This window comes from Aphidius gifuensis, linkage group LG2 (genome assembly GCF_014905175.1).
Source record: "Aphidius gifuensis isolate YNYX2018 linkage group LG2, ASM1490517v1, whole genome shotgun sequence".
NCBI classification, from domain to species: domain Eukaryota; kingdom Metazoa; phylum Arthropoda; class Insecta; order Hymenoptera; family Braconidae; genus Aphidius; species Aphidius gifuensis.
This window is the reverse complement of record NC_057789.1, coordinates 2253157-2267646: the sequence shown is the minus strand read 5'-3', so window position 1 is coordinate 2267646 and position 14490 is coordinate 2253157. Positions and strand designations below refer to the sequence as shown.

At 23.8% G+C, this 14490-nt stretch overlaps 1 protein-coding gene across 5 annotated transcripts in view; it reads right to left on the bottom strand.

The window, feature by feature from the left end:
* LOC122848255 (gastrula zinc finger protein XlCGF48.2-like) overlaps nucleotides 1-14097 on the bottom strand; it is a 28745-nt gene extending 14648 nt beyond the window's left edge. The window contains exons 1-3 of one of the 5 annotated variants that reach the window (XM_044146210.1): nucleotides 13977-14097; nucleotides 4200-5339; nucleotides 4001-4108 (exon numbers count right to left, since the gene is read on the bottom strand). In XM_044146210.1, the coding sequence (XP_044002145.1) occupies nucleotides 4001-4108; nucleotides 4200-5315 (1224 nt within the window). In that variant the 5' untranslated portion in view covers nucleotides 5316-5339; nucleotides 13977-14097. Of the gene's footprint in view, nucleotides 1-4000; nucleotides 4109-4199; nucleotides 5340-13394 lie in introns of all 5 variants that reach the window. The other 4 variants (XM_044146214.1, XM_044146212.1, XM_044146211.1 and 1 more) reach the window with 4 other exon arrangements.
* Between the last annotated feature and the right edge of the window lie 393 nt (nucleotides 14098-14490).

Below are 14490 nucleotides of genomic sequence, written 5' to 3'. Positions count from 1 at the left end.
ATATATACCTATTATTATAAATATAAATATATACGTGTGAACAAGCTTTTTTTTTTCAAGTGAATTTTCACATATCATTGATACATAATAAAAAATAAAATAATATTAAATTACCCAGATAATTCATTGACTCTCTCTCATCTCTTCTTTTCACTTTTCTCTCTCCCACCTTCTCGTATCATTAAACTGTATAAAATATTTTCAATTGTATATCAACAACAGTCATCGTACATTTAGTACAATTTTAGTACATTATTACAATAGTTATCGTAATCAATATAATATTCACAGCATTTTATCAAAATCTTTCAAAAGCACCAACCGTGGCGGCTCAATTTCTATTTTTTTTTATTTACTATTTTTCTCTTTTCCATCTTTCTATTATCGATAACACTTTTGTTCTTTCTTTTGTACAAAATCCCCCCAAAAAAAAGAAAATAAAAACGTTCTTATCTATCATCTTGATCGGCTTGAATATTTTTTTTTTTAAATTTATCTTGAGAAGATTAAATTAAATATTTAACATTGAATCCTCGCATTTTTTGCTGTTTTTTTTTCTCTCAAAATTTACCGATATACATTCAGATAAAGCTAAACGTAATTTATAAATTTTTTTGTCTTATTAAAGCACTGATTAAATGAGGGAAATAATTTTAACGTGTTGTCCCTCTGCAACACGCTGGTGTTACCACTCATCCTAGCCGAAATAATCACAGGACTAACTAATACCTTTTTTTTTTAAATTTATTTCTTCATCTTCTTACTATTATTTATATCATGTTCACATCCTGGGCAATTGCCACAGTTGGTACAGATTTTATTAAAAACAAAAATACAATAATTAAATGAAAAAAAAATAAATAAAATACAAGAAGAATTTAATGGGCTAATTATGAAAGAATTGATGATATAAAAAAAGATGTACCACTGTGACATGTTGCTTTAGTATCATTTAAATTACTAATATTATTTTTATGATAATTAAAATTGGTATTGCCAAAATGTGTGGATGAGCAGTGTGTTGTTGAAGAATTACTTGTTGCTTTAATATTTGTTGTTGATATTATTTTTGATGATGTTATTGATGTATCATTTATGTTTCTAATATTATAATAATTATTAATATTAATAGTATATTTTTCATTATGATAAACTCAATGATGTGGTGGTGGTGGTGGTTGTGGTGTTTCTTCTTCAGTTGGATCAACTGGACTTGGTGATAAAAATTTTCTAACATATTTTGGATAATGAGTTTTTTCATGTGCTTTAAGTATTGTTGATCTTGAAAATGTTTTACCACATAGAGTACATCTAAATGGTCTTTCACCAGTATGTACACGACAATGATCTTTCATATGATGTCTTAATTTAAATGCTTTACCACAAAATTCACATTTAAATGGTCTATCACCAGTATGAGCTGGTAAATGTGATATTAATGAACCAACATCAGGAAATGATTTACCACAAAATTTACAAAGTACAACACCAGATGTTGGATCTGAATGTGATGATAATTCAATATCCATTGTTTCAACTTGACCACTTGTTGAATAATGTGATTCTGGTGGTAGATGAATTGTTGTTGTATCAATACCCAATTGTGCTTGAAGCTGCAGATGTGCTGCTTGTTCACGATACTTGAGTGACTCGAGGCTGTGCGATAGGATGTGACGTGTCAGCTTGCTTTGATGAAGAAAAGTTGCACCGCAGTACATGCACGCAAACACCCGCTCATCCACACCCATCAACTCCTGCAACCAAACAAACAAGAACATCAACTTCTTGTATTCCGTCTAACTCTAATTTTTTTTTAATTTTCTTTTTTAACACGCTTTATTAATTATCCTAATTTTTTTATTTATTTTTATTTATCAAATTGGCCGAGAAAATAAATAAAAAAATTTCTATTTATTTTAACATTTTTATTTTTAATTATATTACGTCATACCACGGTCACTGGATTTATTGTCTCAAGGTGTCCACATATATATAGAATTAAAATAAATTTTGAAAAAAAAAAAAAAATCATATAAAAAGTTTTGAAGGTTTTTAAGGACGTTGTTACGCGTAAATTTAATTAATAATTATTTTTTTAAATTTATTTTTACGGCCAAAATTATCTAATTTTTTTTTTTTTAAATTTAATTTGGGAATTTCTATGTAAACTACTGTGATTCACTACTAGGGAGTGATTTAAGATTTACAAAAATCACCGTGCATTGCTTTTTGTTCGCGTGTGCAAGGTCACATGTTTTTTATTTTTTTTTTAAACTGTTTTTTTGATTTTCTAATAAATTAACAATCTCTACTTAACTACCATTACTTTTTTAATAGATTTATATATTATTTTGTTTTTTGTAAATTAAAAAAAAAATGAATAATTATTAATTTATTAATTTATATTATTAAATAATAAATTATGATAATTATATTTTTTAAATATTGGATATATTTTTTTTAACGTGAAAAAAAAAAAAAACAACGGTAGCACAAGAAGTTGAAGCTCATTTTTGTTTGGCTTGCGCGCTTTTTCCCGGTATATATATTTTATTTCAAAACTATTTTATTATAAGGCTGTGTTATAGATAATCATATAATAATAGCATGTATATGTCAAAAGCAATAATAATCCTATTACCCACATTTTTAAATAATCATTATATTATGTACATGTATTCCAATTAAATCAATACACATACATATTTAAAATTAAAAAAATAATTAATAATAAATAATAATTAATTTCACGTTATATAAAAATGGAAAAAAAAAAATAAATTATCAATAAAAATATTTATGTATATAAATTTAATTATTAAAAATAGTTAAAATATATATGAATCAAAGAAAAAGACATTGCACTCAATAAAATAAAAAATTTTAACTTTAAAAAAATTAATTGAATTATTGCATTTTAATAATAATAATTTGATAATTAAAAATATAAATGATATATTAATTTAAAAAACAATTATATTAATTTTTAAATATGTAACATTTAAGATATATTTTTTACATGACATATGCATTAATACACAGTTAAATTGCATGTATAAAATATTATTAATAAATATATATACAGAGATGTTAAAAAAACAACTATGGCCAAAAACGAAGGTCAACTTCTTGACAGTGAGAGCTAGCAAAAACAGGCTTTGACGTGGGATACGAGAAAAAAATTTACAGGATAAGGATTATTTTATAAATTTCTAAATTTTTAATCTATTATATTATCGATTTTTTTATATGATCATTAAATTTTTCATAGCTGGAGTATTGCCAAATGAACGCTTGTATTTTTGCTTAGGGTTGAATAAAAAAGTTAATGAAAAAGAAAAAAAAAAAAAGTTTTGAATTTATGGTAATGTCAATATTTTAACTGTAGGAAATGGATAAGTGTCAGGAATTTTTTTGTCATAGCTATATGCATGTTTAGATATTTATTTAAATAAAGGAATAATTTGTACACATATATAATATATATATGCATGCACAAATATATACGACGACATCGCGATAAGCATTTCAAAAATAATAATGACACGTTTAATAAAATTTAGAAAAATTTATTTAATATTATTATGTAATTGTCATGCATATTTTATAACTTGAATAAATTGTGACCTCTTGGTAAGACGTAATATACTCTTATATTTTGTATATTTTTAAAAACAAAATTATTAATAATAAATATTTTTTGGTTTTTTAAATTTTAGCATATAGCAAAGCATATTTCCAAGACATGCATATATACTCACATGCAATTGATAAAATTTTTTAAATAAATATAAAAAGCTCACAACAAACAACAACAACAAAAACACATAGAAAATATTTTAAAATAAATAATTGCACATGAGTTATATATAATTGATTGGCATCATAAATTAATATAAATAAAAAAAAAAATAAATAAACACAGTGACACATTTATTAGATAAAAATAGACACACATAGAAATAATTATTATATAATTTAATAAGATAAAAAATCATACCGAATAAAGACTCACCGGATCTGGTGGGAGTCTGTAATCTGTTGATAATTCACTACTAGCACATCGTTCATCACTTGATCTATCCCAATCCATTTCTTTTTTGAGTGACTATTTTTAATTAAAAGTAAAAAAAAAAAAAATATATAATATTATTTCAATAATTACCAAAATATAAATTGCTTCAAACAAAAATACTTACAAGTGGTACTTGTTGTACCGGTGGTAAGCCAGATGGTCCAGCAAGTGGTTCAGTACTGTGTGGGGACGGAAGTCTACTTTGTGACAATGCACCTGGTGTTGTTGTTGGTGTTGGTGGTGTTGTCGTCGTCGTTGTTGTTGTTGATGTTGTTGTTGTACTTGTAGAATTATTATTATTATTGCTTAATGATGAAGATGACGATGATGATGATGAAGATGTAGTTGTTGTTGTTGTCGCTGCTGTTGTTGTTGCTGTTGTTATTGTTGTGTTATTTGTTAGAGACATATCACTTGGACCACTGTGCACTGATACTGGACTAATTGATGCACGTGTGTCATCTAAACTAGCAGCATCATCAGAATCTCTTCTTGGTCTATCAAGTGCAAGTGGCCTTTCAGGACTTGAATCAATTTCTCTTTTTGGTGTTAATGGACACTCAGTCATATCAACAGCTTCACTATTGTCATTAACATGTTGATTTATTAATGAATTATGTTTATTTTGTTGTATATGATCTTTGTGGGAATTTTGTAATTTTAATTCATCTTTTATATTATCTTTATCATTATATTCTTTATCAATACGATGTTCTTTGTCTCTTTCTCGCGTTGTATCATTTCTTGTTTCACGTGGTGCATCATTATTATGATGATGATGTTGTTGTTGTTGTTGTTGGTGGTGTTGTTGATGGTGTTGATGATGTTGATGATGATGATGATGTTGTTGTTCATCTCTTGTTGCAACTGCTGCATTAATATTTGTCATATCCGCAAGACCTTTAACTTTAAGACTTTCAGCTGTTTTTAATAATGCCGATAATTGGCAATATTCAACATTAACTTCACCCTTGTACATAAAATCAACAAGTGTACGTAGTTCACTAAATCTAACGTCTTTAAGTATAACAATTGGATGACGATTTGGATGATCAAGAAATAAAGTTTGAAAATAACTTGAACAAGCTGATAATACAACTTTATGTGCACGTATTGAGGGTCCCTCTGTACATGCCAGTGTAACATCAACCAATGATTCAGATTCAAGTAGTTGACTGAACACACCCAGCAAATTGCTCTGATGATTGTTCCACCTCAGGCAGTAATGCTCACTTCCCATGTCTGAACTGACCCGCAAACCCTGCTAAAATTAAATAAATAAAAAATAACAATTATACATTTTGCAAATTATTTTTCATCAATTTAAATTATTTATTATCATCACACTTCATCAGTCACACTGTGTTATTTATTAAATTAAAAATTTTAGCATTCATCTGTCATGAAAATTTAAAATCAATTTTATTTACTTTGTTCTGTCAAGATAATAAACTTGAGAATAAATTTTTATAAATAATCAATGTATATATATTTTTCATCAATTTATTTATTATCATTTATCACAATTTTAAATAAAAAATATAACTTGATGCATTATACAGTGAGATTGTAAAATCAGCATCAATATTTTTATCCTTGGCCCATTAAAGCTCATAGGTAGATATATAAATACACCCGGATACTTGTATGTGACATTGACTATCGACAAGCGTGTCGGCACGCGCTTATCTCAACCAGCAGCACCAACATACAACTACATCTTACATGTATTTTTCATATATATACATTTGTTAACATATCCCGCATACATGCTAAAAGATGCTCTGGTTTATTTTTTACATAATAAATTATTATTATTATTATTATTATACGCAATAAGTTTGTGTTTAAGAGACACCTTGTATCATGCATGATGAATTTTGAGTATGTTTGTTTAGTGGTTTATCTTTAACGCACTTAAAAATCTCTATATTTTATTTTATTATTTTTAAGTGTTTACAGTGTTACGACTTTGTGTCATTGTTATTATGGATACTCATCTCGACATAAATTATTTTTAATATATAGCACGTGAAAAATTATGACAGATATCAGCTGATAATTGAAATTTTTTTTTTTTTTTTTTTTTGCTTTAGCTTTTAATTAAATTTTAAGTTGATTTTGTTGGTTATTTATTTTAGATTATTTCTTACCGTGACTAATTTTATTGAATTTATTTTTAATTTTTTTTTTTTTTTTTAGTATTTTTATGTATGTTTATCGATGGCTTCGACCACTTGGTGACTGATAATTATTATGCGTGATGTGTTTATCTAAAGACACTGATAACAACCTCTGCGTGTGGGTTTTTTTTTATTTTTTTTTATTTTTCATTTGCGCACTAGTCGTTATTAGAAACAGAAAAAAATAAATAAAACAAAAGAGGTATTTTTATCAGTCGATTGTTTATTGAAATAATATTTTTTAAAAAGTTGTTATTTTCATTTTTAAAGATTAATGATTTGATAGTGTTTTAAAAAAATAAATATTATATTTTTATTGAATATTTTTTTTTGTTTTATGTTTAATACACGCTCTTTTAAAAGTTTAAATACGAATGAAATAATTTATAGAATATTTTATATATGTATTTTACGTTTGAAGAAGAAACCACGATATCGGTTGTTACATGCAATAAATGCAATACAAAGTACGTTTATATAAACGATTAGTTGAGAGTCCTTATCCTCATCGATCTTGCTGATATTGCAGCACGAAATAAATCGAAAATGCCAGAAAATAGTAGAGGCTATACTAAAACTATATATAAATTACTTTTCATACAATAAAAAAGTAAAAAAAAAAGAAATTTTAAAAAACGATATTAACTCTAAATAAAAAAATATAAATGTTATATTAAAAATTAAATAAAAAATATGTATTTATATTTTTATAAATATATTATAATTATTTCTTGGTACGACAATTTATATATATTGAAAAAAAAAATACATACACTTATTAATGTATATAAAAAATAATTATTTCAACGTAGCAACACGCACATATAGAAAAATGAAAAAAAAAAAAATATAGAATTTATTGTTTCAAGAATAATACCGTCAGAATTCCTCGGTTGTTAATAACAAGGTTTATTTGTTTTTTATTTTAAACATTTTTTTTTTTTTTTAGATAATTATATTAGCTATCGATGATGATGATGATGATGATTTGAAATGTATAAATGTTTTATTTATAACGACATTGGCATTTGAGTTATCAAGCAATTCACTTGGCAGATATTTATTTAAAAATAATAATCATGTTAATATATTTAATATCATTTTTATTGAGTTTATTTTTTAAGGTTAATTTAAATATAAATATGGAGAAATAAATATAGAGTGTGAGACAATAGAGTGTGATTCATCAGGGTAGTAAAAAATTTACAGACAATATTCGGAAACATAAATTTAACATAATGATATTTTATTATATTTTGAAATATTTTTTTAAAGTCATTTTAAAAATGTTATTTAACAATAAAATATTATTAATTTATAGTATAAATATATTTTTATAAATAAACAATAAAAATCAATATAAAAAAAAATTATTTATACATGATTTTAAAATTATTTCAAAAAATTTTATTTTAAGAAATTTCAAAATCGAAAATTATCATTTTATTATAATAATTTTATCTAATTAGAAATTTTTATTTGAAATTTTTTATTAACATTTATTATAATGTTGTTATTTTGTTGAAAATATATTAGCCAATGATTTTTTTTTCCATCAGTTTTATTCATTTTAAAAATATATACCGAGGCGTAATCATTTTTTCTTATTTTCATTTGTTATACATTTATGTCATTTCAGAGGTTTTACTGTGGGTCAATCCATTTATGAGTGAATTGAACACGCATATTGCCCCTATGCTATTGCAAAAAATGACAATTCTTATGTATTTTCATATTCACAAATGTATATACGTGTAACTTTCTTATCGGTAATTTTAAAAAGACTTTAAAATACTTTTTCGCTTTGTTGTAAGTTATTTTCTATTTCAGTTGTATTGCAATTGTAAGGGTGGATCAATTTTTCATGGAAATAAAATAGACAATACGCACTTTTTTTCAACTTATATACACACGTCATATCAATTTTATTTATAAATATAATTCTATCAATAAATACAACAAAAAAAAATCTATTTTTATGAATTTAAATTTGAAAAAACATTGCTATTATGAGGAAACAAGAAGAAGAGACATTTTTTCAGTTTAATTGACAGTTTTATAGTAAAATAAAAAGGGGAATTTAAATTTATTTCAATATAAATTTTGTGTTATATATATATTAGACTTGTAAAGGGCAATTTATTCGCACGCGCCTGCGGAAGTACGCACTACTACCGTCAACACGCGTTTGTGTCTATATACATGGTCATACTCACTGCTTTTGTTAATTTATTATAACAAAATAAAAAAAAATGGTACGTGTGTATTATTCGAGCACAACAACTGATTGCCTCTAATTTTAATTTGACATTTAAAAAATATTATTTACAATATTTTTTATAATAATTTTTTTGAAATAATTAATTTTATGTTTTAAAAAATTTATTATTTGAAATTATGATAAATTTTTTATTTAAATAATTGATTTTTATGTTTTAAAAATTATATTTTATTAAATGTTAAATACTAATTTTAAATATAAAATATAACTCATTAAAAAATATAAAAAAAAAAATTTTTTTAATAATTTTGTCGAAATAATTTTGATGTTTTGTTGAAATATTTTCGTAAAAATATTAAATATTAAATAAATATAAAATATGTATTTTTAAAAATCATAAAAAATCAATAATTAAATATAAATTATTTAATCGAAATAATAAATTTTCAATTAAATAAAAATGTTACGAAAAATTTGAAATTTAAAATGAATTTTGTCGAAATAGTTAATTTTATTTTTCTTAATTTAATAATTAATATAATTTTTAATATTTTTCACACATTAAATGAAAATAAATTGTAAATATATATATATGTATATATCGGAAGTAATATAGTTATTATTTAGAGTGGCGTGCGTTAATTGAATTAATTGATACCTTGACGGGTGACGAGCGGACGCACGAGGCACATTAGTGCTATCAAGAATTCGCGTGGGATTAAATTAAAGAAGAAGAAACATTTTGCGGTATGAAAAAAATTTAATAGCATGCCAACAATGTGTCTTGAATGAAAATACCATTAACTATAACTCATCTTTTCTTTTATATAAATTTTCATATTTAATTTTATTTTTAAATAATTTATTTCACAAAAAATAAATAATTTTTTTTATTAATTTTATTTTATTATTGTAGGGTCAAACAAAAATACCTAAAATTGATCAACTATATTAATTATTAAATAAATTAATTAAAAAATAATAAAAATTTAAATTTTTAAATTTTTTAACTTTGCAATTTAGTTTTGTAAATAAAAAAAAAATCGAAAATTATTTTTGATATTTTTCAAGATGAGAGTGATGTTTATGAAATGTTTATATTTTATTTTATATATACATTTGGTCTATAGACACTTAAACACACGTAACAGTAAAGTCGTTAAAATTTCTCAATTTAAAAAAAATTTTTTTATTTAGATGTACCATTACGTAAGACACACGAAAAGTATTAAAATATTAAAGTTAATGTAACTATGTATTTTATATATACAAAAAATTGCACTTGTAAATAAGCGCGCGCCAAAGGCCAAAGTGTTTTGTATAGGTGTAGGTCGTGTTTACAGAATCCCGCATGGCTCTTTTTTCCTACCACGACCTACCCAACACATTTATTTTTTTCCCCTTAATATATGTTTCTTTTTCGTGAACAATAATAATAATTTTCTTAACCATGATGGTCGTGAGCTAGTTAACAACTTCACAATCAATTTCCGGGTTTGAAAAATAATAATAAAATCAAGATAAATTATAAGACAGTTGCTGCAGTAGCTGGTCATTGATTTTATACAAAATTTAAGTAACGATCACCCTCTGTATTGAAATTGAAACAACTTTATACCACCCACATTAAATACGTTGCACAAAATTAATGGTTTTACATGGATATTTATGTTTATGTGTTTGTTAAAATAATAAAAGTCATTCAGGAGAATTAAATTGTAAAATCTCCAAAACATATACAAGACATTTATAACAAAACAAACTATGTTTCATCATAAATCAATTGATGTCATGAATGCCAACATATATATATACAAATCAAAGACGAAAATAGGAAGTTTATAATGTCAATATCCTCACAAGTCGATATAATGACAATAACGATGTTTCAATTTATCAACTTACCCCAATTATAATTATTTATTACATTTCGAAAAAAAAAAAAATTCTATTATTAGTTTAGGACACAATTGCTTTTAGCTATTTTTCGTTTTTTAATTTAATTATTTTTTGATTATAAATTAGCCAAAAACAATTTAGAAATAATTTTTTTTTTCGAGTTTTTGATGAGGAATAAATATTTACATGAAAATAATAAGATAATTATTTATTAGTAATTTAATACGAAAGCGAATCAGCTTTTCTTTTTAGAAGAAATTATATAGAATTTAGAAAAAATAATATTATTTTGTATTAGAAAAAAAAGAGTTGTATTTTTTTGCTATTTTTATAGGTTTTTGTTGATAATTTTTTTGATATTTTGATAATAAGTCACTAAATTTTGATTAATTATAAAAAAAATAAGCTAATTGTGTAGAATAATTATTGATTTTGTTGTTTATCAATCTAATAATGACAAAATGATGAATAAATTAATTTAAAATTCAATTTAACAAAAAAGTAAAATTATCAAGTTTTGATTTTTGAAAAGGGAATGCGTGAATGATTAGAGAAAATTGCCTGGGGAATATATAAACGAGCGTAAAATTGGAAAATAGATAGTATACAATTGGTGGAAAAACAGGGGAAAATTGGTGATGCATTTATATTTTTTTTTTTTTTATTCTCTGACAGTGTCATGGTATCACGCGCGATGTTTCAACGAATTACTCTAACAACAAACAAAATAATCAATTTAAAAATGCAAAAAAAATATACTCATCATTTTTGATTGATAAACATTTATTTATTGTTAATTGATTAATTTAAAAAGTGTTAAAATAACACGTGTAATTTTTTTTTTTCTGCGAAAGTTAATTAATTTAAAGTACCATCTAAAATTTCGATAAATAAAAAAATATTTAACGCAAAAAAAAAAAATTAGTAACGAAATATACAAACGAAAAATGAATCGATAAAATTGATAAATTTATTACTGCACTAATTTGCCAATTAACTGATTAAAAAAAAAAATCATAACAGTGTATTATTGAGGAAAAAAAAAATTGTAAAAATAAATTTAGTGACAGTTTTTAAACAAGACACAGAATAATTACAAAAAACACTTAATAAAATAACACAACGACAATTAGATTTGTCTCTTGAATTTAAAATACAACTTGTTTTTTATAAACATTTGAGTAAATTTTAAAATTTTAATATCAAACCGTGTTTCATATTTTCACAATAATTTCCATAAGAAAATAAAAATAAAATCAACAAGAAAAGATAAGATAAAAATTATAGAAAAATAAATACAACAGATAAAAAAAAATAAATAAACAAAATAAACTAACGTATGATTATAAAAATTTAATTATTTATTTCAAATTATTAAACAATGTGAAAAAAAAAAAATTGGAAAGGGATATGTGTAGAAATATAATAATAGTAAAATAGCAAAAAAAAAAAAATTGTTTTTTCATTTGTAGATGTGCGTGTATGCGTGCAAATAAAATCGAGATAAATATTGTATATGAAAGACAGCATGCAATTTATTTGGATGAGTTAGATAAAGATAGATTTAATACGCACGACCTTCGGCAAACGTCAAACGTTCTCTCTGTATAACTGAGTTACCGCGTCAGTACCGTAACAAAACCAAACGTTGTTTTATTTAAACACAAAAATTTATTCAAACGCATTTGTGCAATATACATTAAACAGAAAAATAAAAACAATTTAAAAATATATATTTGACCTTCGATAAATAATTAAAATGCGGCTTTTAAAAATTGTCATTTAATTTTTCGTAAATTTTAAATGGAAAAGCGAAAAAAAAATTATTTAAATGAAGGTAACTATTATTTATTGATTAAAGGTATAAATGAGACTTTGATTTTTTATTTTCCTTTGAACTAGGACTATTTGATATATTTGTAAATTGTATTTAACTATTTATTTATTTTTTCAACGAGTGTGCGACGGAATCGCCCACTTGATTCACGACACGTGAGATATTTTAAGCATGTGTGTGCTGTTTTCCATTTGAAACACACACGCTATATTACACGCACTTCTTGCCGTGTTTATTTCAAATTAATTAATGATCAAATTGAAATTACGTGAAAGATGAGTTCAATGACTCATTATATTTTAATTAAAAAATTATTTATTTTTATAGAAAAATAATAAATATAAACATTTTTTTACTGTCGAAGATAAATTTATATCGAGTTGAAGGAAAAAGAGTAAAAAAAAAAAACACAAATTTCTTGATTAACACAAAAAGAAATATACAAAAAAAAAGCACTTGTCACGTGTGAGTGTATGTAGACACTTGGCTGAGTTATAAAATTTAGAAAAAAAAATAAAGAAAATGATTAATTAAAAAATTTAAAACTTTTTTTTTTTGGCTCAATTTAAAATAAATAAAAATTTAAGTGTGTTACTTTTTATGATTGGTGTGTGATTTTTGGCACAAGTAATTTGAAAAAAAAAAAAAAAAAATTAGAAAAACAAAATGTTATTAATAAGATAAATATTAAAAGTTAATGTAATAAGAAAGTGAGAGGTGTTTATTGACATAATGCGGATACGGAAAATAAATTTAAAAAAAAAAAAATACGCATGTGTATCCATTTATCAGCCAACTAGGTTAGCCAATAAACACAATATGTATATAAAATTAAGCAAAAGAGTAAATGCGAATATTGCCGAGGACATTTTGCAAGATGACAAAAAAAAAAAAAAACTTTGCCAAAGGTTAGACGTGCAAGGTCTCGATCTTTTTGTTCATCTATATATATTTTTTCTCTTATAAACACAAAAAATATATTAAAAAAAGATCAAAGATTAGATAGAATGACAAATCTAGTGTCAAAAAAAATATACAACTATTTTTTTTAAAATTAATTTTACTTGTCTAGATGATAGTTGATGATCAGACGAATGCCAAAATTTGTTTGTCATTTAAATTAGTAAACATCATATAAAAATTTAAATATATGCAATTAATTATTGCCAATTTTATCACCTGCACATGGACGACACATTCACACTCGCACTCACGCAATAATTATTTATTAAATTACGTGTAACGATATATACGATTGATTTCTTAGTCATGCGTTATTTTTTAATTTTTTTTTTTTTCCTCAATTGTGTTTATTTATTTATTCAATTCCACATGCGAGGTAATAATTTTAATTTTTTATTTTTACAATCGACGATCAACGTGTTATAACGTGGGATGTATCATCGTTCATCAAACACACAATAAACATCATCAAAGAATAAAATAAATTTAAAAAAAAATCTTTAAAATTCCTCGAGAAATACTGACTGTCAATCGTTGAAACTTTTATAATAATTTTTTATCCTTCATAATTTTTTTTTCCAAGTCCTTGATTGATAATTATTTATTTATAAAATATATATTAAATTTTGTTTATTTAATAATTATATATTTTTTTCACAGCTTTTATTTGTCGCACAGTTTTTATTTTTTTCGTTTTAGCATGAAAAATTTTATAAATAAATTTATTTAAGATTATATTTTGATGATAATTCACGCACTAGACACATTTAAAATTAGACACTGCATATCAATATTTACCTTGCTACATGTAAAATGAATATAGAGCCTGCCTGATTCGAACGAAGGAAGGCTCAACCGGCCCACTGTGACGTCGCCGGCCTACTGTCAGCTCAGTAAGAGCTCGGCCCCGCAGTCAACTAACAAACTGTATGCGCGCTACTCCAATAATAATCAACAATATTATTTTTTTTTTTTTTCTTTTGCAAAAAATACTAAAAAAACACCTTCGTAGAATAAATATATATTTATTTTGCAACTTAATTATATTATTTAATGATAAATTTTTTAATTTATAAAAAAAAATTTATTTTTAAATTTTAACTCTTTTTTTCTTTTCTTTAGATCAAGTTTTTTATTTGACTAGTGTTGTAGTCAGATGTGATACAGAGCATACACATATATACTGTGCAAATACACACATGTATTTTTAACGCGGTAGTAAAGGATTTACAGGACTTTTTTAAATAGTTATCCATAAATTTTCAAAAAAAAAAAATGAAAATTTTTTTTTTTTTTTTTTTCATGATTGATA